The 27,642-nt window shown below is 45.2% G+C and overlaps 1 protein-coding gene across 1 annotated transcript in view; it reads right to left on the bottom strand.

The window, feature by feature from the left end:
* The window catches only part of LOC143808068 (putative cation-transporting ATPase 13A5), a 642,074-nt gene that overhangs the window by 563,210 nt on the left and 51,222 nt on the right, over positions 1-27,642 (bottom strand). Inside the window, exons 7-9 of the mRNA XM_077290325.1 lie at positions 26,112-26,246; positions 25,923-25,995; positions 44-175 (exon numbers count right to left, since the gene is read on the bottom strand). Coding sequence (XP_077146440.1) covers positions 44-175; positions 25,923-25,995; positions 26,112-26,246 — 340 coding nt within the window. The remainder of the gene's footprint in view (positions 1-43; positions 176-25,922; positions 25,996-26,111; positions 26,247-27,642) is intronic.

The raw sequence follows: 27,642 nt of genomic DNA on the forward strand, positions 1-27,642 counted from the left end.
ATGGGCTATGTGAAACATATATACAAATTAGATTTTACAGTACCTGTTAGCATGCCTTCATTTACAACACATCCCCCAGTTATTAATAATGTATCACATGGTAGGAAAAATCTCTTCTCCGATATAATTATCACATCTCCTGGTACCAGGGTTTTGGATTCAATCTCTTTAACCTCTGAAAAGAAGAAAAAGATTAATACAAAATACCATAGACTGCATTGAAAATGTTTATTTATAATACAGTGGGGGAAATAAGTTTTTGATCTCTTGCTGATTTTGTAAGTTTGCCCACTGAGAAAGACATGAACAGTCTATAATTTTAAGGGTAGGTTAATTTTAACATTGAGAAATAGAATATCAAAAATAAAATCCAGAAAATGACATTGTATACTGTATATCATATAAATTTATTTTCATTTTGCAGTGAGAAATAAGTATTTGATCCCCTACCAACCATTAAGAGTTCAAGCTCCTACAGACTGGTCAGATGCTGCTAATCAGCTCGTTACCTGCTTTAAAGACAGCTATCTTACATAGTCACCTTTATAAAAGGCTCCTGTCCACAGACTCAATTAATCAGTCAGACTCTAAGCTCTACAACATGGGCAAGACCAAAGAGCTTTATAAGGATGTCAGGGAGATCATAGACCTGTACAAAGCTGGAATGGGCTACAAAACCATAAGTAAGACGCCAGGTGAGAAGGAGACAATTGTTGGTGCAATAGTAAGAAAATGGAAGAAATACAAACTGACTGTCAATCGACATCGATCTGGGGCTCCATGCAAAATTTCACCTCGTGGGGTATCCTTGATCATGAGGAAGGTGAGAGATAAGCCTAAAACTACACTGGAGAAACTTGTTAATGATCTCATGGCTGCTGGGACCACAGTCACTAAGAAAACCATTGCTAACACATTATGCCGTAAAGGTTTAATATTCTGCAATGCCCGCAAGGCCCCCCTGCTCAATAAGGCACATGTGCGGGCCCGTCTGATGTTTGCCAATGAACACCTGGATGATTCTGTGAATGATTGGGAAAAGGTGCTGTGGTCAGATGAGACAAAAATTGAGCTCTTTACATTAACTGAACTTGCCGTGCTTGGAGGAAGAGAAATGATGCATATGATCTATTAAAATTAACCTATCCTTAAAATTATAAACTACCGTATTTTCCGGCGTATAAGACGACTGGGCGTATAAGACGACCCCCCAACTTTACCAGTTAAAATATAAAATCTTCTTAAAAGTCGGGGGTCTTCTTATACACCCTATGTCGTCTTATAGGGCCGGTGAATATGTGCCTTTTGGGGGGGGGGGAGTGATCCTGATGACGAGGGGGCGTCTCACAGGAAAGTGAGTATCCCCCATTACCTTATCGTAGCGGTGCAGCGTGGGGGTCTCAGTGCTGGGAGTGGCGGCGGCGGCTGCTGTGCTCTGGTGCGGCGGCTGCTGTGCTCTGGTGCGGCGGCTCCTCTTCTGTGTGGGGCCTCTGTGCTGTGCGGTGGCGGTGGCGGTGGCGGTGGCGGCGGCATATCTTTATCCAGTTGGGGCTCCTCCGGCATCTCCTTAGCCCTGGAGGCCCCGCCGCAACTCCATGAGTGCAATGCAGCGGCCATTTTCCCGGAGGCAGCTCAATAGGTGCGATGCGGTGGCCTCCGGGAAAATGGCCGCTGCTCAGATTCAGATCTCGTCCCGAAATCTCGGGACACGAGATCTGAATCTGAGCAGCGGCCATTTTCCCGGAGGCCACCACATTGCACCGATGGAGTTGCGGCGGGGCCTCCAGGGCTAAGGAGATGCCGGAGGAGCCCCAACTGGATAAAGATACGCCGCTGCCGCCGCCACCTCACAGCACAGAGGCCCCACACAGAAGAGGAGCCGCCGCACCAGAACACAGCAGCCGCCGCCGCTCCCAGCACTGACACCCCCACGCTGCACCGCTAGGATAAGGTAATGGGATTACTCACTTTCCTGTGAGACGCCCCCTCGTCATCAGGATCACTCCCCCTCCCCACCCACCATATACACCGGCGTACAAGTCGATTCCCGGCGTATAAGACGACCCCCGACTTTTAAGAAGATTTTCGGGGGTTAAAAAGTCGTCTTATACGCCGGAAAATACGGTAATTATAAACTTTTCACGTCTTTGTCAGTGAGTAAACTTATAAAATCAGCAAAGGATCAAATACTTATTGCCCCCACTGTAGGTCTTATCATGCTTAATACTTTTAATATACTTGCATAGTTTATTTCTTGTTCATTTCGCTGTATTTTTTAACATAGTTTTAAAAATAGTAAAGTTTAATCCACAGTTAGGTCCAGAAATATGTGGACGGTGAAATAATCTTCATTATTTGAACTTTGCATGCCCCTATATTTTATTTAAAATAAAATAACTAAAATGCAAGTATAGTGTCGACTTTCAGGTATAATTTAAGGGATTTACCAAAAATATTCTGTTAAATGCTTAGGAATTGCAACCATTTTTTTTGGAAGCCCCCTCATTTCAGGGGCTCAAAAGAAATTGCACAAATTAACTTTATTGTAAATAAAATGTTCATATTTAATACTTTGTAGAGAATGATCTGCAGGCAATGACTGCCTGAAGTCATAGATGTTACCAAATGTTGGGCTTCCTCCTTTCCTTTCTGATTATTTAGCAGGCCTTTGCTGCAGCTGACTTCAGTTGTTGCTTGTTTGTGGGTCTTTCTGTCTTATGTTTTGTCTTAAGCTTGTGAAAGGCATGCTCAATGGGGTTGAGATCAGGTGATTGACTTGGTCATTGCAGAATATTTCACTTCTTTACACTAAAAAACTCTTAGGCTACTTTTGCTGCATATTTTGGTTATTGTCCATCTGTACTGTTAAGCGCCTTGCAGTCAAACTTGATGCATTTGGTTGAATGTGAACAGAGAGTACAGCTCTATGCACTTCAGAATTCATCTGGCTGCTTTTGTCTTCAGTCACATCATCAATAAACACTATTGATGCAGTGTCATTGGAAGCCCTGAATACCCATGCCATCACACTTTCTCCCCCATGTTTTACAGAGAATGTGGTGTGCTTTGGTTTATGACCCGTTAAAGTCTTCTCCATACGCTCTTCTTCAAATCATTCTGATACAGGATTTGAATTTTTCTATTTTTAAGGCTGATGATTTGCACCTTGTGGTGAACCCTCTGTATTTTCTCTCATGAAGTCTCCTCTTCGTGGTAGACATATGCTGAAAAACCTACTTCCTAGAGAATGTTCTTGACTTGTGTGAATGTTTTGAAGAGTTTTTTTTATCACCATGGAAAGGATTATGTGATAATTCACCACTGTTGTCTTCTGTGAGCATCCAGTCCTTTTTGAGTTTCCAAGCTCACCAGTGTGCTAAATCCTTACTCAAATTAGGATGTGAATACACTCAAATTAAAGCTGAAAGTCTGATATTTAAGTCCACTGTGGAAAGTAATGTATGGGAGGTTTAATTTGAATTATGGTTTCACAAGTTTAAGAGCATGCTTGCACATAAAGGATATTCTGTTTATTTTCCTTTTGCAATGCATAGAGTGAAATTCGCAATGAATACATTGAGATTTTATCACAGGTGCATGACATAATCTGTCATGCACAGACTTTTTCAACACTTAGGTAATAGTGTTGAGCATTCCGATACCGCAAGTATCGGGTATCGGCCGATATTTGCTGTATCGGAATTCCGATACCGAGATCCGATACTTTTGTGATATCGGGAATCGGTATCGGGATCGATATTAATGTGTAAAATAAAGAATAAAAATAAAAAATATTGATATACTCACCTCTCCGACGCAGCCTGGACCTTACCGATGTAACCGGCAGCTTCCGTTCCTAAGAATGAGTGCTTGAAAGACCTTAGATGACGTCGCGGCCTGTGATTGGTCGCGTGAGCGGTCACGTGACCGCCACGCGACCTGTTATGTTGGGCTGGTGGTTAGGAGCACTAGAAATGACCAGATGAGCAAACTAGCAATACAGGACGAGCTCTGGGAAGTGGGAGCTCTGCTGACCGCAACCCCTAATCCTATCACAACAACTAGAAATAGCCGTGGAGCGTTCCTGACTCTGCCTAGATGCCTCTTCACAGCCTAAGAGCTAACTACCCCTAAAGATAGAAAATACAGCCTACCTTGCCTCAGAGAAATTCCCCAAAGAAATAGGCAGCCCCCACATATATTGACTGTGTGTTAAGATGGAAGTCACAAACACAGGAATGAAATAGGTTTCAGCATAGGAGGCCAGACTTACTAAACAGACTGAGGATAGGAAAGTGTCATGAATCCCAATGGCTAGGGATAGCAAGGGACAAGCAAAGTAATGCAAAATAACGGACGAGCTCTAGGGTGATGGAACCTGGGCTGACCGCTGCCCTACTCCTGACAAACACAACTAGAGATAGCCAGGGAGCGTGCCTACGTTGGTTCTAGACGCCACGCACCAGCCTAAGAGCTAACTAGCACTGCAGAGGAAATAAAGACCTCACTTGCCTCCAGAGGAATGAACCCCAAAAGGTATAGTTGCCCCCCACATGTATTGACGGTGAAATGAGAGGAAGGCATGCACATAGAGATGAATATAGGTTTAGCAAATTGAGGCCCGCTGTAACTAGAAAGCAGAATGATACAAAAGGGGTCTGAGCGGTCAGCAAAAAACCCTAATCAAAAACCATCCTGAGATTACAAGAACCCATGTGCCAACTCATGGCACATGGGGAGAACCTCAGCCCACTAGAGCTACCAGCTAGCATAGAGTCATAATAAGCAAGCTGGACAAAAAACCAAACAACTGAAAATCAGCACTTAGCTTATCCTGAAAGATCTGGGAGCAGGCAGTCAGGAACCAAAGAGAGCACATCTGAATACATTGATAGCCGGCAAGGGAATGACAGAAAGGCCAGGTAAAATAGGAAACACCCAGCCTCTGATGGACAGGTGGAAACCAGAGGCCGCAATCCACCAAAGTCACCCAGTACCAGCAGTAACCACCAGAGGGAGCCCACAAACAGAATCCACAACAGGAAAGGTATCTTTGCGGTCAGCATAAAAAACTAACAAAAAACCACGCAGAGTGTGCAAAAGAAACCACCGCACCGACTCACGGCGCAGTGGTGCCACTCTGCATCCCAGAGCTTCCAGCTAACAAGATTAAATCATAATAGCAAGCTGGACAAAAACACAGTGGTAACAAATAAGCTAGAAGGGACTTAGCTTTTGCTGAAGTAGACAGGTCATCTGAAAGATCCAAAAGAACTGAACCAGTACTAGGACATTGACAGCTGGCATCAAGTAACGATCTGAGTGGAGTTAAATAGAGCAGCCAGCCAAGGCCTGAACGAGATCAGCTGGAGAAGGAATCTCAGAACCAGCAGCTCCACTCACAGCCACCAGAGGGAGTCCATGAACAGAACTCGCCGAAGTACCATTCATAACCACAGGAGGGAGCTCGAGAACAGAATTCACAACACCGACCAATCAGAGGCCGCGACGTCATCTAAGGTCTTTCAAGCACTCATTCTTAGGAACGGAAGCTGCCGGTTACATCGGTAAGGTCCAGGCTGCATCGGAGAGGTGAGTATATCAATATTTTTAATTTTTATTCTTTATTTTACACATTAATATGGATCCCAGGGCCTGAAGGAGAGTTTCCTCTCCTTCAGACCCTGGGAACCATACAGGATACCTTCCGATACTTGAGTCCCATTGACTTGTATTGGTATCGGGTATCGGTATCGGCGATATCCGATACTTTTCGGGTATTGGCCGATACTATCCGATACCGATACTTTCAAGTATCGGACGGTATCGCTCAGCACTATTAGGGAACTATAAACAGTACTTGTTCAGATTACTAATAATAACAATATTACTATTTCTGTATGAATGGAGAAAAAACTCTCACTGATCAGTTCAGTACAAAGTGTAGTGGGTGTACTAGGGTGCTGCAGCCCAGCTCCAATTGCAATGAACAAGACCTGAGCTGCAGTATCTGTTAACTGCCAGTACAGTTTTTGTGTAGAACTCCCATGCACTATGCCAATGACCCTGTGCCTTCTTGTGGTGACTCTGTACAAAGTCGCAAATAAATCCAAAGCAAAATATAAAATGGAGTTCCTGATATTCCCAAGATGTGGTGTGAGACCACAAAATATTCAGGTGCCAAAAATAATGATCTGTTACTTCTGCTATCAAAGCATCACGACACACTGTTGAAGACATACACAAAAGTGTGATGGGTGTTAAAAACATTAAGCACAACTCTGGCAAAAATTAAGAGACCAGCACATCAAAACCCTGTCATGGGCAGCTGAATCTCCAGATCAGAACTTCATTGAAAACCTCTGGAATGTAATCAAGAGGATGATGGATAGTCACAACTAGTGTTGAGCATTCCGATGCTGCAAGTATCGGGTATCGGCCGATACTTGCTGTATCGGAATTTCCGATACCGAGATCCGATATTTTTGTGATATCGGATATCGGTATCGAAACAACATTAATGTAAAAGTGTGTAAAATAAAGAATTAAAATAAAAAATATCGCTATACTCACCTCTCCGACGCAGCCTGCACCTCAGCGAAGGAACCGGCAGCGTTGTTTGTTTAAAATTCGCGGTTTTACCTGGTTACGTGAATTCCCGGCTTGTGATTGGTCAGCGCGGCCATGTTGCCGGGACGCAGACCAATCACATCAAGCCGTGACGAAATTACGTCACGGCTTGCTGTGATTGGTCCGCGTCCCGGCAACATGGCCGCCATTAACCAATCACAAGCCGTGACGTCACGGGAGGCTGGACACGCGCTCATTTTAAAATGGGCGCGTGTCCAGCCTCCCGTGACGTCACGGCTTGTGATTGGTTGCGCCGCGGTCAACCAATCACAAGCCGGGAGGCTGGACGCGCTCATTTTAAAATGGGCGCGTGTCCAGCCTCCCGTGACGTCACGGCTTGTGATTGGTTGCGTCGCGGTCAACCAATCACAAGCCGGGAGGCTGGACACGCGCCCATTTCAAAATGAGCGCGTCCAGCCTCCCGGCTTGTGATTGGTTGACCGCGGCGCAACCAATCACAAGCCGTGACGTCACGGGAGGCTGGACACGCGCCCATTTTAAAATGAGCGCGTGTCCAGCCTCCCGTGACGTCACGGCTTGTGATTGGTCAGGGCGGCCATATTGCCGGGACGCGGACCAATCACAGCAAGCCGTGACGTAATTTCGTCATGGCTTGCTGTGATTGGTCCGCGTCCCGGCAACATGGCCGACCTGACCAATCACAAGCCGGGAATTCACGTAACCAAGTAATAGCGCGAATTTTAAACAAACAACGCTGCCGGTTCCCTCGCTGAAGTCCCGGCTGCGTCGGAGAGGTAAGTATAGCGATATTTTTTATTTTAATTCTTTCTTTTACACATTTATATGGTTCCCAGGGCCTGAAGGAGAGTTTCCTCTCCTTCAGACCCTGGGAACCATCAGGAATACCGTCCGATACTTGAGTCCCATTGACTTGTATTGGTATCGGGTATTGGTATCGGATTGGATCCGATATTTTGCCGGTATCGGCCGATACTTTCCGATACCGATACTTTCAAGTATCGGACGGTATCGCTCAACACTAGTCACAACCCATCAAACAAAGAAGAACTGCTTTCATTTTTTGTGCCAAAAGCAGTTTGAAAGACTGGTGGAAAGCATGCCAAGATGCATGAAAGCTGTGACTAAAAATCATGGTTATTCCACAAAATATTGATTTCTGAACTCTTCCTGAGTTAAAACTTTAGTATTGTTGTTTCTAAGTCATTACGAACTTGTTTTCTTTGCATTATTTGAGGTCTGAAAGCACTGTTTTTTTTAATTTTGACCATTTTTCTTTGTCAGAAAAAAAAATATGTATTGCTTGGAAATTCTGAGACATGTTGTCAGAAGTTTATGAAATATAAGAGCAATTTACATTTTACTCAAAAATATACCTATGAAGAGAAGAATCAGACAAACTGAACATTTTGCAGTGGTCTCTTAATTTTTGCCAGAGCTGTATATCTTCTTCGGATAAACCATGAAATTAAATGCCAGAATTAATTTCATTATAAAAGCACAAACTATTTGCTATTCTTTCACTCTAGAAAGACTGGTTTTCATGTTGAGAGGATGATATGGTTTAACATAATAATGCAAGTAGTTAGATTTATTGTGCCTTGTATTAGGATGAAAAATCAGCAGCAGGAAATGACTTCACCATATTATGGAATAATTTATCAACTAAAGATTAAAGGCTCCAATATACATTAGCACCTTCCAAGCACCTTCCAAGCATATGACATATTATTAAGTCACATGTCATTTCTTCAGACTCTGAGCTCAAATAATGGCTATAATAAGCAACCAGGCTCGGCCTGCTGCTATTAACCACTTAAATGCCTCCATTAATCTCTGGCAGTGGCATTTCACACTCACAAACTAAGGCTATGTCTCCACGTTCAGGATGGCCGGCGGTATCGCCGCAGCGGCGAAGCCGCTCGGCGCTAAGCCCCGCCCCCTTTCTGGGACGCGATCATGCCGGATGTGTTAACTCTTCACATCCGGGATGATCGCTCTGTCAGATAGGGCCCTGTGATATGCCTTGCGGGGACGCTGCGTCCCCGCAAGGTGTACGGACATGCTGCGATCTGAAAAGACGCGCAGCATGTCCGGAGTCGCAGGGCCGCCGCGTGCGGGTTTCCACGCATAGTGGAGACGGGATTTCATAAAATCCCCTCCACTATGTTGGAACATCTGGACGCTGCTTGTTTGACGCTGCAGCTCTGCGCAGCGTCAAACAAGCAGCGTTTCCTGACCGTGGAAACATACCCTACGGGGTGGGCTGCTCCACAATCCCATCGGGCCCATGCAGTGCGATTGTGGCATGCTGATGTGTTGCCATGACAATTGGAGGACTGCTGAAAGTCCTTGTGATTGTCATGATTGCACTCCTATGAAAACGTGTCCCTGAGTGCCACTGGATACCATGATTTATATTATATACTTCAAAACTATGGTAATTCAGTATATAGTGCAGGTGATCAGATAATTGCAAGTTCAAATTCCCTAAGGAATATAAAAATACAAAAGTTCCAATCACTCTTTTTTCTGCATTAAAATAAACAAAAATACATACATATGTGGTTTCATGTTTGAAGTATTCCAGTTTATCAAAATATAAAATTAATTAATTTTATCTTTAAAAGCCATAATAAAAAAAAAAGAATGAAAACACCAAAATTGTGTTTTTCTTGTGGCTGCAAAAAAAAATGCAGTGAAGTAATCAAATTGTCATATCTTCCCTAAAATGGAGATTCATATTTAACCTCTTCTCGATATGCACAGTACGCATACTGCTTTGTGGGAGCTGCGTTCCTGCAAACAACAGTATATGTACGGCGCAGCGATCGCTCGGCTTCACGCTGAGTACCGCGGCGATCAGGTGCAGGTGTCAGCTCTGTGTGAGAGCTGACAACCCGCAGCAACGCTCACGATTGATGCTAGCATCGAGATGCGATCATATAGTTCTGATGGTCTCCATGGAGACCCCCGGCCCCAAGATGGATGCTGGCCGGGTCCTTCAAGGTCCTGCAGGGAATGTGGCTTGTGAGTGCCTGCTGAAATGCTCACATGCCACCTTCCCTGCCTGTCAGATGCTGATGTGAAACTCTGCTGGCCAGAAGCATTGCAGAGCATCAGATCAGCGATCTGATACTATACAGTGATCTCCCATCCGAGGAAAATTAAAAAAAAAAAGTAAATAAAAAAATTATTAAAAAGTGTAAAAATATTTTTTTACTCCCCAAATAAATAAGGAAAAAAAAAAGAAACAAATATTTTTTTTGCAATAAATACATTTATTTATGAAAAAAAAAAAATAAAAGTACACATTTGGTATCGCTTCCTTAATGACCTGCTCTATAAAACTGTCCCACTAGTTAACCCCTTCAGTGAACACCGTAAAAATATAAGAAAACAAGGCAAAAAACAATGCTTCATCATCATACCACTAAAAAGAAGAATGTAAATAAAAATGGTACTGCTGAAAACATCATGTCCTGCAAAAAACAAGCCTCCATACAGCTCTATCAGCCAAAAAATAAAAAAGTTATAGCTCTCAGAATAAAGCCATGCAAAAATAATTCTTTTTTCATTAAAAGAGTTTGTATTGTGTAAAAGCACCAAAACATAAAAAAATATAAATGGGGTATCACTGTAATCGCACTGACCTGAAGAATAAAACTGCCTTTTCAATTTAACATACGCAGAAAGTTATTAAAAAAAAAATATTGAATTGCTGGTTTTTGTTAATTCTGCCTCCCAAAAATCAGAATAGAAAGCTATCAAAAAATGTCATTTGTCCAAAAATTTGAAAAGAAAGGGCAAATAGGGTCTTATCTCACAAAAAGAAAAGAGGAATCACCAAGAAAGTTGCTCACCTGGTGAAACTGAAAGCAGGCTTGTAAAGATTTTGGCTGCCGCAGATCCACAGGCCGGTCAACGACCATATGAAGCAATGTACTGGACAGGAAATGTGGATTAGATCCACGCTGCCGTAATAATGAGGTTCCAGTTGATAGTAGAATTAAAAAAGTGGTTTATTCAACGCATTTCAAGGCTCCTATGGCCTTTTCTTCAGGAATTACCACATACAACATACAAGGACAGTGTGCTTACAATGTTTAAATATATGCCGGGTTCAAAAAAGGCACCAAACAATCAAATGACATATAATGTCAAAGTTCATAGGAGACAGGCGGTTAACAAATCTTTATCAGCAAAGAAATTATCATATAATCGGTCATATACATTAAAGATTACTCTCTTAGTCACAAATCCATTCTTAATTTACAGGATTTTGAGATGAAAAGAAAAAAATAGAAAATGAACAAGAAATAAAAAATACATATGAATGGACTTGAGCAGAAAGAATTTAGTCAAGAACCTGCGAGGCAGAATGTTCAAGCAAGGGAGTCGGCTGTGGAGAGCTCAGGCTACTGAGTCAGACAATAAATCTTCTAGGACGTATTTGGTGAATAGTGCTTCCTTGTTAGGTTGAAATATGTTTTTATTAATTGTTTTATTAACATGTTATTAAATGATTCAAAATAAATTGTGTGTGTGTTAGGGCTAGCGGAACGCACCAAATAATTAGAAAGATAGAGTAAGGTGCGTTCGCAGCCCGGGGTCCACCGTGCAGATATGGAACCTGCTGCTAAGTAATGACGGACTATATGACGGTACAATGTGGATACACACACGGGTTAACTTCACCCAGTATGAAGAAAGCGAACCCTGTTGCGTCACAGGGCCGCGGTACCGCACAAAGAGCGCAAGCAAGGAGTCACAGAACTCTACCCCTAGACTCGGGATTAGAGTACAACTAGACCTCTTGCGCTCGACACCACAACTGGGGTGTCAGCGTAACCAAAATAATAATTTAGATGCACGGGAGTGCGTGCGGTGCCACTCTGGCGGACGCCACTAACCACCCAGGCTTGGGTCAGGAAAGCGCTGTGAAAGCGCACGGCGCCGCACTGGCAGTCACAGCAATCTGACGCTGTATTGTGTGTCACGTGCTGATGGCTAAGTCGGGCGCTAGATAGCAAACATCCACCTTACGCGAGCAGTCATACACAAGGGAGGGGTTAATTAATGAACGACTTTCACACAATAACACACAAACGTTTACAAGTGTACAGTAGCGCATGGCCGTGTGGTCATGCGAACCTTTTATAGCTGCAGCAAGTACAGGACCTTCCCAGAAGGACTAATGGGAGGCTGCCAAAGAAGTTGAGCACCTTCAGGACCTTCCTAGAGGACCAATGGGATTTGCTGCAGTATCTGAGCATGTGATCCTTGATCTCCAATGAGAGATCTTGCCCTGGGCATGCTCAGAAGGGGAAAAGCAGGACTTAGTCCCAAAAACATCTGCTCGCCGCTGCCCAGTGCTGGCTACAATGGCAGAAGCTGGAAAGGAAGCAGTAACCCTTTGCACAGAGTCAGACTGAGCAAGACATAGGGACCGATGTCTCCACTGAGCAGACTCCACTGCAGCTGGAGAAGAATGGGAGACCGCAGCAGAGATGGTTGGAGATTCCCCCTGTGCAGAGGCGGGAACTCGACACCTAACAGTGTGTTGATTAATTGTCATACATTTAATCAGTTAAAGAAAAAAAATAAAAAATTAGAAAAACAGTGTTATTCCTATCAGACAATTAATCCACACACACAATTCATTTTGCATCATTTAATAACATTTTAATAAAGCAAAAAAAAGAATATTTTAATAATAGTTCCAGGTGGTATTTCAACCTAACAAGGAAGCACTATTCACCAAATATGTCATAGAAGATTTATTGTCTGACTCAGTAGCCTGAGCTCTCCACAGCCTACTCCCTTGCTTGAACATTCTGCCTCGCAGGTTCTTGACTAAATTCTTTCAGCTCAAGTCCATTCATATGTATTTTTTTATTTCTTGTTCATTTTCTTTTTTTTTCTTTTCATCTTAAAGTCCTGTAAATTAAGAATGGATTTGTGACTAAGAGAGTAATCTTTAATGTATATGACCGATTATATGATAATTTCTTTGCTGATAAAGATTTGTTAACCGCCTGTCTACTATGAACTTTGACATTATACGTCATTTGATCGTTTGGCGCTGTTTTTTGAACCAGGCATATATTTAAATATTGTATGCACACTGTCCCTGTATGTTGTGGAGCGCCCCCAGACACAGGGCCGCGGGGTACTCGGTACCGGGCCTCTCGGCTTCTCGGTCTCAGTTCTGGGGTCGTCACGGTGGCTAGACCCGGTCCGTGACCCTGCTAAGGGGCGTCCAATGAAAGGTGTAATGGTGGTGCGTGGTGCAGGTCGTGATAAATAACGAGGACACAGGGTTGCAGTCTCTTTACCTCTTTACTGAAGGCTTCAGGATCCTCAATCCAGAGTACTGTTAACAGGGCTGGCTGAGACCGGCCGGTCCGAAGGCACATCCAGAGTTCCCTTTGCAGGTGGAAATCAGTGCCTACCTTCTAGCGCCTGTGTGTTGTAGTACCTCCCTGCTGAGCACCACGGGATAGTCCTCACAACTGTTGTGTCTGTTGATATGGATAGGACGCACCCGTATGACGGGTAGGCCTGGAGTTCTTCCGGGACCCTAGCGTCGCCCCTCTCCCACAATTGCCCCCTATGTCTGCTTAGGTGATTTAGGTGAGACAGCCAACCTAAAATTAACTGTCCTGCCGCTGTTTGAAGTATTGCTTGGAGCCTAATACTTCCTAGGCATTCCAGCCACCGGCTACGCGCCTCAGTAGGATGTTGCCTCGATCTTACGGCACGACTCCTATTGGCTTTATCTCCTTTTTGCTGCGATCTTGTTTCTCACTTCTCCACGATAAACCTCGCTTCTTTTCCTTTCTTAGGATGCCACCGCATTCGAGTGCAGGCGCGGCTCCGTAACAATCTGTTCTGTTCGCTAGGCCACTGTCAGGATCCCACCCCTGACAGAGACCCCCCTGAATCTTCCCCCGCAACACCCTCTGCCACAGGATGTTGCCTGGTTCCAACCCAGTCAGCTTCTGACTAACTTCCTATCCAGCCCCCAGTTTTACCAGATTGTGAGGAGTGGCCTAATGCATAGAACCCTTTGCTCCCCCTGGTGGCCAGAATGTGAAGTGTAAAGTGTGACTGTGATACCTGGTCAGGTGAACTCCTTAAGTGCCATCAGACGTACCATCACTCCCCTTAGCGGCGGAGCGTCAGTACTGCAACGACCAGGACTCTGGGGCGCTGCACTCCCCCCGGTTAAATCCAGTACTCCCAGACTGGGAAGAAAACAACAATACATGTCAGCAAAAGACATACAAATTTTGAAATGCAATGAACAAGTAATAATTAATAATAACAGTGCTTCCCTTTATGGGAGGTGAGGACTCTTGAACATTACAAACAAAACATGGTTAAATATTTTAAATAACATACTATAAATAACTTCTATTACCCAGCCGGGTATTCTACTAAGTGCAAATTCTGAACAATAATGTAACTTTTCCTTTAACCCCTTCACCCCCGGAGCTTTTTCCGTTTTTCCGTTTTCGTTTTTTGCTCCCCTCCTTCCCAGAGCCATAACTTTTTTATTTTTCCGTCAATTTGGCCATGTGAGGGCTTATTTTTTGCGGGACGAGTTGTACGTTTGAACAACATCATTGGTTTTACCATGTCGTGTACTAGAAAACGGGAAAAAAATTCCAAGTGCAGTGAAATTGCAAAAAAAGTGCAATCCCACACTTGTTTTTTGCTTGCCTATTTTGCTAGGTTCACTAAATGCTAAAACTGACCTGCCATTATGATTCTCCAGGTCAGTATGAGTTCATAGACACCTAACATGACTAGGTTATTTTTCACCTAAGTGGTGAAAAAAAATTCCAAACTTTGCAAAAAACAAAACAAAACAAAATTGCACCATTTTCCGATACTCGTAGCGTCTCCATTTTTCGTGATCTGGGGTCAGGTGAGGGCTTATTTTTTGCATGCCGAGCTGGCATTTTTAATGATAGCATTTTGGTGCAGATACGTTCTTTTGATCGCCCGTTATTGCATTTTAATGCAATGTCGTGGCGACCAAAAAAACGTAAATCTGACGTTTCGATTTTTTTTCTCATTACGCCGTTTAGCGATCAGGTTAATGCTTTTTTTTTATTGATAGATCGGGCGATTCTGAACGCGGCGATACCAAATATGTGTAGGTTGGGGTTTTTTTTATTGATTTATTTTGATTGGGGCAAAAGGGGGGTGATTTAAACTTTTATATTTTTTTTATTTTTTTCACATTTTTTTTTACTTTTTTTTTTACTTTTACCATGCTTCTATAGCCTCCATGGGAGGCTAGAAGCAGGCACAGCCCGATCGGCTCTGCTACATAACAGCGATCATCAGATCGCTGTTATGTAGCTAAAATGCAGGTGTGCTGTGAGCGCCGACCACAGGGTGGCGCTCACAGCCACCGGCGATCAGTAACCATAGAGGTCTCCAGGACCTCTATGGTTACAATGTACAAGCATCGCCGACCCCCGATCATGTGACGGGGGTCGGCGATGCGCTCATATCCGGCCGCACGGCCGGATGCGGTAGTTAAATGCCGCTGTCTGCGTTTGACAGCGGCATTTAACTAGTTAATAGCGGCGGGTGATCGCGATTTCACCCGCCGCTATTGCGCGCACATGTCAGCTGTAAAAAACAGCTGACATGTCCCGACTTTGATGTGCGCTCACCGCCGGAGCGCACATCAAAGCGGGGGTCCCGACATGTGACGTACTATACCGTCACATGTCGGGAAGGGGTTAAGGGCCTATAAGCTGAACCCACTAAAGGCTTACTATAAAACTTCTAAAATATAAATTAACTTTTTCTTTATTTTTCTCTTCTAAGTGCAACATTTTTTCTTTTCACTCTCTGATTTTTTTCATATGCAGGACCGCCTGTCTATCTGCCCAGGCCTACTGCCTCTTTTCTTAGTACAGGATCACTGAGCCATCTCTCTATGGCTCCAAGGAGGACTCACTCACTAACCCCTACGGGTCTACTTCCTGTCCTCAATCTCTAACAACATTATCAAACATTCTCTATAACTGTCTAGCTAACTACAGATTACTCCTATGTAAAACATTATTACCAACTACTTTCTTTAAGGCAACATTATACTTTAAGTGCAACTAGTGGACCTTCCCTTTAAGAGGGAACCAAGTGTCTTTGAGGTAATGCAGACTCTCTCTATCTGCAAGTCCAGTTAAGGCAAGAGCTTCCATGCTGTACTCAGGAACAGTCTCTTCGCAAAGCTCTCCTTTTTGTAAAACCTGTAAGGGGCACCTTTAAGAAGGTGCGAACTATTTACATTACAGTTTGTGAACCATTCACCGTCCATGATTCAGCAGTCTTTATAACATGGGTGAACAAGAAGCAAAAAGGAAAATAAAAGCAAAAATAAAAACAATAGGGATCCCGGGTAAACGAAGGGATCCCTTTTAGAACAACCCTGGTCGGGTATTAGCAGCAAAAAGAAGGGAAACAAACAGTTAACTATTTACATTCTCGGGGTTCCGAGGTTTATCTTTACAGGAGGTTACACTGCATCAGCTGGTGACAGACACTCTTCGGCCGGTAAGGCTGCGGTCCTCTGTCCTCGGCGGATGCAGAATCGGTTTCGTTGGTTGGTCTCCCAGGCACGGTCAGATCACCCGGTGTCTGGATTCGAATGTCAGCTGTGGTTGCAAGTTCAGTAGCGGTGATAATACACACCATGGTGACAGTAGTGGTGTTGGTCAAATCCGGGTTAGTTGTAGTCGGGACAACAGGTGGCGCTACTGCCGGCTCGCATCGTTGGACGTCTCAAGCACACCACCCCTGCGCACTCCGGTGGCGAGGGTAGGTCACCTGGTCCCCTTTACATGGTAGCTGATTATCACATCTATTGCAGAACGGGGTTTTCACATTGTAGCTGGTAAAGAAGATTTCAGTCGGCAGTAGTGTTGAGTAGGGTTGAGCGACCTTTACTTTTATAGGATCGGGTCGGGTTTCACGAAACCCGACTTTTTCAAAAGTCGGGTCGAGTGAAATCGGCCGATCCTATAAAAAAGTCGGGGTCGGGGTCGGCCGAGACTCGAAACCCAATGCAGTGCATTGGGTTTCCAATGGTTCCCAGGGTCTGAAGGAGCGGAAACTCTCCTTCAGGCCCTGGGATCCATATTTAAGTGTAAAATAAAGAATTAAAATAAAAAATATCGCTATACTTACCCTCTGATGGGCCCTGGTACTAAGCGGGAACCTTCTTTCCTTTGAATCAGCCTTCCAGAGCCTTGCGGTGACGTCACGGTGACGTCGCGGCTTGTGATTGGTCCGCGGCCGCCCATGTGACCGCTCACATGGGCGGCCGCGGACCAATCACAAGCCGCGACGTCACCGTGACGTCACCGAAGGTCCTAGAAGGGCTGATTCTTAGGAAAGAAGGCTGCCGGAAAGAAGCCGAGGGTGAGTATATTCCTATTAGGTATATACTCACCCTCGTACATGCTCTGCTTCTTTCCGGCAGCCTTCTTTCCTAAGAATCAGCCCTTCCAGGACCTTCGGTGACGTCACGGTCACATGGGCGGCTTGTGATTGGTGCGCGGCAGCCCATGTGACTGTGACGTCACCGAAGGTCCTGGAAGGGCTGATTCTTAGGAAAGAAGGCTGCCGGAAAGAAGCAGAGCATGTACGAGGGTGAGTATATACCTAATAGGAATATACTCACCCTCGGCTTCTTTCCGGCAGCCTTCTTTCCTAAGAATCAGCACTTCTAGGACCTTCGGTGACGTTACGGTGACGTCGCGGCTTGTGATTGGTCCACGGCCGCCCATGTGAGCGGTCACATGGGCGGCCGCGGACCAATCACAAGCCGCGACGTCACCGTGACGTCACCGCAAGGCTCTGGAAGGCTGATTCAAAGGAAAGAAGGTTCCCGGTTAGTACCAGGGCGCAACAGAGGGTGAGTATAGCGATATTTTTTATTTTAATTCTTTATTTTACACTTAAATATGAATTCCGATACCAATTCCCGATATCTTAAACATATCGGGAATCGGTATCGGAATTCCGATTCCAGATTCAGAAGATCGCCGACTTCATGGCCGACCCCACACAGGGGTCGGGTCGGGTTTCATGAAACCCGACTTTGCCAAAAGTCGGCGACTTCTGAAAATGTTCGACCCGTTTCGCTCAACCCTAGTGTTGAGCATTCCGATACCGTAAGTATCGGGTATCGGCCGATACTTGCGGTATCGGAATTCCGATACCGAGTTCCGATATTTTTCTGATGTCGGAAATCGGAATCGGAAGTTCCCAGTGTATGGTTCCCAGGGTCTGGAGGAGAGGAGTCTCTCCTTCAGGCCCTGGGATCCATATTCATGTAAAAAATAAAGAATTAAAATAAAAAATATGGATATACTCACCCCTCCGGCGGCCCCTGGACCTTACTGATGTAACCGGCAGCCTCCGTTCCTAAGAATGAGGAGTTTAGGACCTGCGATGACATCGCGGCTTGTGATTGGTCGCGTGAGCGGTCACATGAGCGGTCACGCGACCAATCACATGCCGCGATGTCATCGCAGGTCCTAAACTCCTCATTCTTAGGAACGGAGGCTGCCGGTTACAGCAGTTACTACCAGGGCGCGTCAGAGGGTGAATATATCCCTATTTTTTATTTGTGTTCTTTATTTTACACATGAATATGTATCCCAGGGCCTGAAGGAGAGTTTCCTCTCCTTCAGACCCTGGGAACCATCCAGGATACCTTCCAATACTTGTGTCCCATTGACTTGCATTGGTTTCGGCGATATCCGATATATTTCGGATATCGGCCGATACCATCCGATACCGATACCTATGAGTATCGTAAGGTATCACTCAACACTAGTCGGCAGTCCCGGTTCTTGTATAGAGCCTCAACCCCGCTTCGGGTGAAAGGCTAGTGCAGTCCCCTGCCTTACCGATTTCCTCCTGTTGTGTTCAGTCCTTGGTCTTTGTACTTTTGGTGGGTCATTTGGTTCTGTCTCTTTTTGGTTTTGCCATTGTAGAATTAAGCATTGCTTATACTGTTCCCAGGTGAGCGCAGCAATGCTGAGGCCCTCCTGCCTGGCCCCATCCGGCCCGATCCATGGGGTATCCCACTGGAAGATCAGCCCCTCTGAGCTCACATCTAGCGGTTTCCCCATCGTTGTTGGTAACAGAGGCACCAGCTTCTCCATGGTGCCTGGGGTTAACACTACCAGCTAAGCGGTGAAAACTCGGTTATTGTCGGGCTGGGGAGCGGTCACGGGAGCAGGATCGGTCGGGGGAGCAGGGACGCTTTCCATACCTGCGTCTGATGTGATTCCACCGATGTCGATCTGTTCCGTTGACAAGGACACTGGAATCGGCTGCAGCCCGGACTGTGGTTCCTCCAATGTGACCCTCTCGCCCGGCTCCGACTTCCGTGGCCTCACAGTGGCTGGCTCCGCGTTCGGGATAGGCTGGCCCGGCTCCGCCGCCTGTAGCTCCGAGAAGTCCGGATCCTCCAGCTGCGGTGGGTTCGGGTCCGTCTCTGGTGGGCGAGGACAGGCCGGGATCACTTCGCCGTCGCTCTGGGACTCGCTGGTCGCCATCCCTGCTCCAGGATCTTTGGTGGCACATGCACATTGCCCCTCCATCTTCTGAGGGCATAGCTTCTCCTTCCTCTCGTTCCCGCCGTTGCAAATTAGGGGGCGGTTCTCCTCTGCTTCTTGGCAGGTCGTCATCTCGCAGCAGTAGTCGGAGGGGGCGGTCGCCTCTTTTGCCGCCACGTTGATAGTCTCATCCCATGGCATGCCCTTCTTCTTCCTCTGCGCTCCCCGTGGCGCTGCAATGGCGGCGGTTTTGGCGGGATCTTTTGGTGGCAAGTGGCAATCCACAGTCTTTGCAGTAAATCACAGTTCAAGCACAATTCAGACACAGTTCCAAGGCACACATGACCTGATTCTTCAGGCTTAAGTAGATCATGTTCGTGACGCCAAGTTAGAGCGCCCCCAGACGCAGGGCCACGGGGTACTCGGTACCGGGCCTCTCAGTCTCAGTTCTGGGGTCGTCATGGTGGCTAGACCCGGTCCGTGACCCTGCTAAGGGGCGTCCAATGAAAGGTGTGATGGTGGTGCGTGGTGCAGGTCGCGATGAATAACGAGGACACAGGGTTGCAGTCTCTTTACCTCTTTACTGAAGGCTTCAGGATCCTCAATCCAGAGTACTGCTAACAGGGCTGGCTGAGACCGGCCGGTCCGAAGGCACATCCAGAGTTCCCTTTGCAGGTGGAAATCAGTGCCTACCTTCTAGCGCCTGTGTGTTGTAGTACCTCCCTGCTGAGCACCACGGGATAGTCCTCACAACTGTTGTGTCTGTTTCTGATGTTCTTCTCTCACAACTGGTATCTATTCTGATGTTCTTCTCCGTCCCCCAGATGATATGGATAGGACGCACCCGTATGACGGGTAGGCCTGGAGTTCTTCCGGGACCCTAGCGTTGCCCCTCTCCCACAATTGCCCCTTATGTCTGCTTAGGTGATTTAGGTGAGACAGCCAACCTAAAATTAACTGTCCTGCCGCTGTTTGAAGTATTGCTTGGAGCCTAATACTTCCTCGGCGTTCCGGCCACCGGCTACGCGCCTCAGTAGGATGTTGCCTCGATTTTACGGCACGACTCCTACTGGCTTTATCTCCTTTTTGCTGTGATCTTGTTTCTCACTTCTCCACGATAAACCTCGCTTCTTTTCCTTTCTTAGGATGCCACCGCATTCGAGTGCAGGCGCAGCTCCGTAATGTTCTGTTCTGTTCGCTAGGCCACTGTCAGGATCCCACCCCTGACAGAGACCCCCCTGAATCTTCCCCCGCAACACCCTCTGCCACAGGATGTTGCCTGGTTCCAACCCAGTCAGCTTCTATCCAGCCCCCAGTTTTACCAGATTGTGAGGAGTGGCCTAATGCATAGAACATTTTGCTCCCCCTGGTGGTAAGAATGTGAAGTGTAAAGTGTGACTGTGATACCTGGTCAGGTGAACTCCTTAAGTGCCATCAGACGTACCATCACTCCCCTTAGCGGCGGAGCATCAGTACTGCAACGACCAGGACTCTGGGGAGCTGCAGTTGTATGTGGTAATTCCTGAAGAGGTGGCCATAGGAGCCTTAAAATGTGTTGAATAAACCACTTTTTGAAGTCTACTATCAACTGGAACCTCATTAGTACGGCAGCGCGGATCTAATCCACATTTCCTATCCAGTATATTTGCTCAAAAATGGCACCAATAAAAAGATCAACTTTTACCAGAAAAAACAAGCCGTAACATTATTCTTTCGACCAAAATATGGGAAAATTTTACCTCTTGAATGTTATTAAGAGGTAATAATTATTATTATTATTATTATTCACATATTGTGAAGCGAAAACTAGTTTTTGCAATAAAAAGCGTCTTTTTGTGTGTGACAGCTGACAAAACATAAACACCAATATAAGTCCGGTATTTGCACCGACATGAAGAATAAAGTCGCCTTAGCTACTTATACAACACAAGGAACAGCATAAAAAATAAAAAAAAACAATTCTTCACCTGCTGTTGATTTTTTTCATTCTGCCTCTCAAAGATCGCAGTAAGGCTCGGAGCACATTTATCCTGTGCCCTGCTCTGAGTGCTTGCATCGGGGTTTCCATGTAAATCTCTGAAATATGTGATTCAGACAGAACCTCTGGCATAAGATTCTCTAAAATGAGGCAGATGGAGGCACTGTGGATACCAAAAGATCTGTGATCCGGTGGTGTCCATCTTCTTAAGATTGCACAAAGGTGCCGTCGGCCACATTTTTGTGCCCTTCTGAAATTAAAGACAATGCTGAACAGAGGCCAGATGGAGTCCAGAGTAACTCTGCTGTCTCATTATAGTGAATGGATCACTCGGGGTTTCATCTGAATCATATCTGATAGGGCTGGCCATACGCACCAAATAATATTTAGGAAGATATATGGTGGGTTCGCAGCCTGGGGTTCACCATGCAGAGAAGACACCTGCTGCTAGGTAATGACGGACAGTATATTTGCAGTATAACGTGAACAGACGATGGTTAACCTCACCCGGTATGTAGGAGGCAAACCCTGTTGCGTCACAGTGCCACAATACCGTGGAGTGAATGCAAGTGTTTAGGTCACAGGACCCTGCCCCAAGAACACAAGGTTAGAGTCCCTCTAGACCCACTAGCATTCGGTGCCACAACTGCGGTGACAGAGAGAAAACTAAAGTAAAGATTTACCGCACTAAGTGTGTACAGCGCTGGTCTGGTGGATGCCACTAGCCACCCTAAACGTGGGTCAGGAAACCACACTAATTGCGCACAGCGCCGCTCTAACGGATGCTGCAATAGACGCTGTATTCTTGTGCCTAGTGCTGGATGGCACAATCTGGCGCTAGTTGGCTCCAATCACCCACACTCATTCTACAACACTAGGGAAGGGGTTCAATTAGGAGCTTTCATCAGATTCCATACACACATCCACATATACATGATTTTGGTTTTATACTAGCGCATGGCCGAGCGGCCATGCGAACCTTTTATAGCTGAGTCCTTCCAGGCCCGTCCTGGCGGTCCAATCACGGCCGCTTCAGGAACTGAACATGTGACTCCCGACCCCCAATGAGAGGTCATCCCACGGGCATGCTCAGTTGACCGAAAGCAGGACTTAGTCCCTGGAGCGTCTGCTTGCCGCTGATTACTGCTGGTTACAATAGCTGAACCTGGGAGGGCAGCAGTAACCAGATGCTCATCAGCAGCTTGAGCAAGACCCTGGGAGCAATGTCTCTGCTGAGCAGGCTCCTCTGCAGCTGGGGAAGAATGGGAGACCACAGAGGACATGTGCGAGATTCCCCCTGTGCAGCGGCAGGAACTCGACACCTAACATTACCCCCCCACCTAGGGCCACCCTCCTTGGGCATCTCTTCGTTCAAAAGTTGCAATGAGCTAAGGAGCCCGAATGTGCTCAACAGATTCCCAGGTCCTGTCCTCTGGGCCATGATCCTTCCAGTCCACCAAATAGTATTTTTTGCCACGTGCCACCTTGCACCCAACAATAACGTTCACCTCATAATCATCCGTAGAAGAACCTGATGTCCTGGCAGATGATTCTGAAAACCGGGACATGTGAATGGGTTTTAGGAAGGACACATGAAAGGTGTCGGTAATACCTAGGTGTGGAGAAAGAGCCAGACCATAAACCACATGGTTAGCCTGTTCTAGGACCCTGAAGGGACCTATGTAGCAAGGCTCAAACCTAGTGGACTCAACTCGCAGCCTGATGTTATGGGCGGAGAGCCACACTAAGTTGCCAGGAGCAAAGGTCGGAGCGGGGCACCAGTGTGCATCAGCGGGAACTTTCATTCTCTCCATGGAGGCCCGGATGGCATCCTATGTGCAGTCCCAAATGTCACGTGCCTTCACACCCATTCTGCCACCCTAGAGTCGGTAGAAGACACGGGCATCGGCACAGGCACCCGTGGATGTTGGCCTTAGTTAAGGAGTAATGGGATTGGCCCAGTGGAATTGGCTATGGCATTGTTCAGTGCAAGGCCTCCAGTATTTAGGACAGCTCCACCCTGTGGACTGGGCCTGTGCAATGTGTAAACTCAGTTAGTGTTTAGCTTCTGAGTTGTCAGGCATTGCTCTGTGTTTACTCCCTCTCTAGAGGCTTTTCTCCTTGCCTTGCCTTGATCTTGTTTGTCTGCCCTCCAGGAGGCTGTATATCCTGGTCCCTGTCTCTTTGTTCTTGTTCCTTGTCTTGTTCCATTACCTTGTCTTAACTTAGTCTTATCTCTGTCTCCTTATCTGTGGCTTCCTTCCCTGCTGTGTCTTTCCTTGTGTTCTCAGTCTGCTTATGCTCCGCACTCTTGTGGCTCTGCCTGCTCTGAACCCTTCTGACTTTGCCTGGGCTCCGCTCTCTTGCAGCTTTGCCTCTGCTCCGCACTCCTGTGGTTCTGATCCGTTCTGCTCTGCTTCTGCTGCTGCAGAGACCTCTTGCTGCAGCTCCTCTCCACATTCCTTGCGGTTCCGCTCTGCTTAGCATTTGCTGCTGCAGAAACCTCTTGCTGCAGCTTCTCTCCTCATTCCTTGCGGTTCCGCTCTGCTTAGCTTCTGTTGCTGCTCCATCTCCTGCTGCTCTACCATTCCTATCCGCAGCCTTGGGGTTCACTTCCTGTGTGAATAGGTCCCAACCTGTTCCTTCCCACTCCATTCCTTCCTGCTTGTTTCCGTACCTGCATCTCCTGTGTGAACAGGTCCCTACCTGTTCCTTCATACACCACACCAACTTGCCCTTTGTCTCTGCCGTACCTGCCAGCCCTGTGTCTCTGCCGTACCTGCCAGCCCTGTGTTTCTGCCATACCTGCCAGTCCTGTGTCTCTGCCATACCTGCCAGCCCTGTGTCTCTGCCATACCAGTCAGCCCTGTGTTCTCTGCTGTGCCTGCTTGCCTACTCATCCATACTGTTTCAGCAGTGCTCATCTGCCAGTCACCCACACCTGTCCTAGTGTTCCTGTCTCCCAAGTGGGATGATCAGCAACAGCCAGACACCACCCTGGAGTAGCACCTGGCAGCTGCCTGCTGCACAAGCCTGACCTCACCATCAGAGACTCCAGTAAAAGCCCAGGCAGCTGTCATAGTTACGCCCCTTCCAGGGTAGTCTGGTTTGTGGCCCAGTGGGGCCACAAACCCCCCGAGCTCTCGCCCACCAGTCAGGGCATGAGCGTGACAGTTAAAAACTTCTGTGAAGCTCCTGTTGGTTCAAGGTGCTCAACACACATATAGATAAGTTTACAAAGGGGTCTAGTTTCCAAAATGGTGTTACTTTTTGGGGGTTTTCACTGTTTAGGCACATCAGGGGCTCTGCAAACATGACATGGCGTCCGCTAATTATGCCAGCAAATTTTACATTCAAAAAGTGAAATGGCACTCCTTCCCTTCCGAGCTGTGCCCTGTGCCCAAACAGTAGATTTCTTCCACATATGGGGTATCAGCATGCTAAGGAGAAATGGCACAACAAATTGTATGGTCCATTTTCTCCTGCTAGCCTTGAGAAAGTAAAAAAAAAATAGGTCTAAAGGAATCTTTTTGTGAAACAAAATTAAATGTTTATTTTTTTCCTTCCACATTCCAAAAATTCCTGTGAAGCAGCTGAAGAGTCAATAAACTTCATGATTGTGGTTTTGAGTATATTGAGGGGTGCGTTTTTTAGAATGGTGTCAATTTGGGATATTTTCTGTCATTTAGGCCCCTCAAAGTCACTTCAATGTGAGGTGGTCCTTAAAAAATGGTTTTGCAAATTTTCTTCTAAATATGAAAAATCACTGGTCAACTTAACCCTTATAACGTCCTAACAAAAAAAAATTGTTTCAAAAATTGTGCTTATGTAAAGTAGACATGTGAGAAATGTTATTTATCAACTATTTTGTGTAATATGCCTCTCTAATTTAAGGGCATAAAAATTAAAAGTTTGAAAATTGCAGAATTTTCTAATCTTTTGCCAAATTTTTGTTTTTTCCACAAATAAACGCAAGTCATATTAAATAAGTTTTACTACTATCATGAAGTACAATATGTCATGAGAAAACAAACTCAGAATCAGTGGGATCCACTGAAGCAGTCCAGAGTTATGACCTCATAAATTGACATTGGTCAGAATTGTAAAAATTGGCCTGGTCAGGAAGGTGTAAACTAGCTTCAGGTTGAAGGGGTTAAAACAAGTGAAAATTGCAAAAACAAAACCTAAAAAGCATTTGCAGATTTTTTTTTTGCAATTTCACAGCACTTGGAAATTTTTTACAGTTCTCTGGAATATTGAATGGTAAAATGAACAAGGCCATTCCACAAAAACAAGCCTTCTTATGTTTATATTGACAGAAAACAAAACAAAATATGGCTCTTGGGAGAAGTGGAGAATAAAACAAAAACAGGGTCCTTAAGAGGATGAGTAAATAGTATGTGAACAATCATTCAGCTTCCAGCCATCTTCCTTCATTCCTTAATACACAAGAATGCTCGCCTTGGCCAATAGCCCTTGTTTTCTCTATGAGAGAGCCACTATCAGAGTCTTCAGGCAGTGGCTTTTTTTTACGAGGAACAATAGTATTAATCCCTGAAGTTCAGCAAGTCAGATCATTCTCTCCCCCAACATCATCTGTCCAGGGAAGAGTCTGGAGGCCACATACACATTATACTGTCAGCTGTTCTTGACAATATTGGTGGGTTCATTCTTGAGACATGCTTTTCTATTAATTTAGGAATGTAAAAGACATAAAAGAGAGAAATAACACCTACCTCCATTTTTTTGAAGCATAGAAACCATAACATTGTTGTGGGATTCCACCATACGATGTAGTTTAACAGATTGCTGAAACAAACAAGAATAAAGAAAAACACAAGATCATACTTAACATTTTATAGTTCATTGCTTCCGTATATCTTACTACATTTTAAAAAAAGAAAGTAATACAAAAAAACCCTTACCATTCTCAACATATAAATTGTTGCAAGAACAGAAAAAATAGTCAGTAGTAAAATAGCCATTGAATATTCAATATAACCCGTGGCAAACCATGTACTCAGTGAGTAAATTTCAAAACAGTAAAATGGGTTTAAAATCTGTAAAAAGAAAGAAATAGAAAATAATACTCCAGGACATTCACATTTCTAAATTAAAATTGGCATCTCTGCACCTTACTTTATTTAATATGACAGGTATAATATGAATTTACTGTCTGTATTACTATTTTTCATTATGATTGCAAATATGAATAATATCACTTCACAACTCGGCTACATCATGCTAAGGCCTCATTCAGACATCACTGTTTAAAAACATACATGAAAAAAGTGTCATCAGTGTTTTCGATCGAGGAGTTATCAGTGTTTTGGTATTATATAATATATAATCAATTCAACAAAACTGATTGTCAGAATTGTTACATTATCGCTAATCTCGGTATTTTACAAGCTGTTCATTTTCATTGTTTGGTTATTAATATAATTATAATATATTGCAATGAATATAGTCTTTCCAGTTTGAGAAGAAACAAACCTTGAAAACCAATTATAACTCAATAGAAAAGTAAGGCTCGGACTGTGACCCAAAGGGGTTAAAATGTAGGGTCCCATGACTAGGAGGCATGCCTAAGCCGGGGGGAGGTTGTTTTATAAAATGCCATTTTGTTTCAGAGAATATGAGGGATACTAAGACGGCGTTTGTCATGAGGTTAGGGGGCATGGTTATTGGGGGTGGGGGGTAGATATGGGGTGTGGTATACACATGGTCATGCCTGTTTTGTGGAGGCAACTGTGGTATATAGGGATCCCAGGACTGTGTGGGGGCAGTCCATTGGTGGGGCAGCATACCACCTCTCTCCCTTCAATGTGAGTTTCAGCAATTGGTTTGTGGTTTTTCGGCCTTGATGTGAGTGTAATGTGGCTACTCAGTTTCAAGAGGTATGTTATGGCAGCTGGCTGGATCAGATCTTTGGAAAACCAAGTGGTGGTATGGTGAAAGATAGGAAGGGGACTCGTTTGGGAGATCCATCTCTCCTCTGTTTAATGGTAAAGAATACTCAGGGACCCCACTGGGCCAAGGTCTCAGAGGTAAATTGAATGGGTCACCATTCAGCAGGAGGCCCCAGAATCAGTGCTTTGCAGTTGGAGACAAAGAGAAGCAGCTGAAGGATCTAAGCATTTATTGGTTGGATTCTAAAGACGCATTCACTTATATTTAGGACAAGGTTTTTGTGGACATTTTTCTACATCCACAGTTGCCTGTTGTTAATGTTTGGGGGAGGGCAAGGGTAAAGGTACAATATAAATGGGTAAAGGTAGTTGGACAGTTAAAAAGAAGCCAAAAAGGTCAGCCTTTCATCAGTCAAGAAATTTTCATAGGAAAATAGATTTTTAAGTAGGTGATGTAAGTGGAATACAATATTATATATACTGGACTATAAGGATATGTTAATAAATGAGACATACAGTACTTGAAAAGAGTGCTTTTTATTGA

This window comes from Ranitomeya variabilis, chromosome 2, assembly GCF_051348905.1.
Source record: "Ranitomeya variabilis isolate aRanVar5 chromosome 2, aRanVar5.hap1, whole genome shotgun sequence".
Taxonomy (NCBI): domain Eukaryota; kingdom Metazoa; phylum Chordata; class Amphibia; order Anura; family Dendrobatidae; genus Ranitomeya; species Ranitomeya variabilis.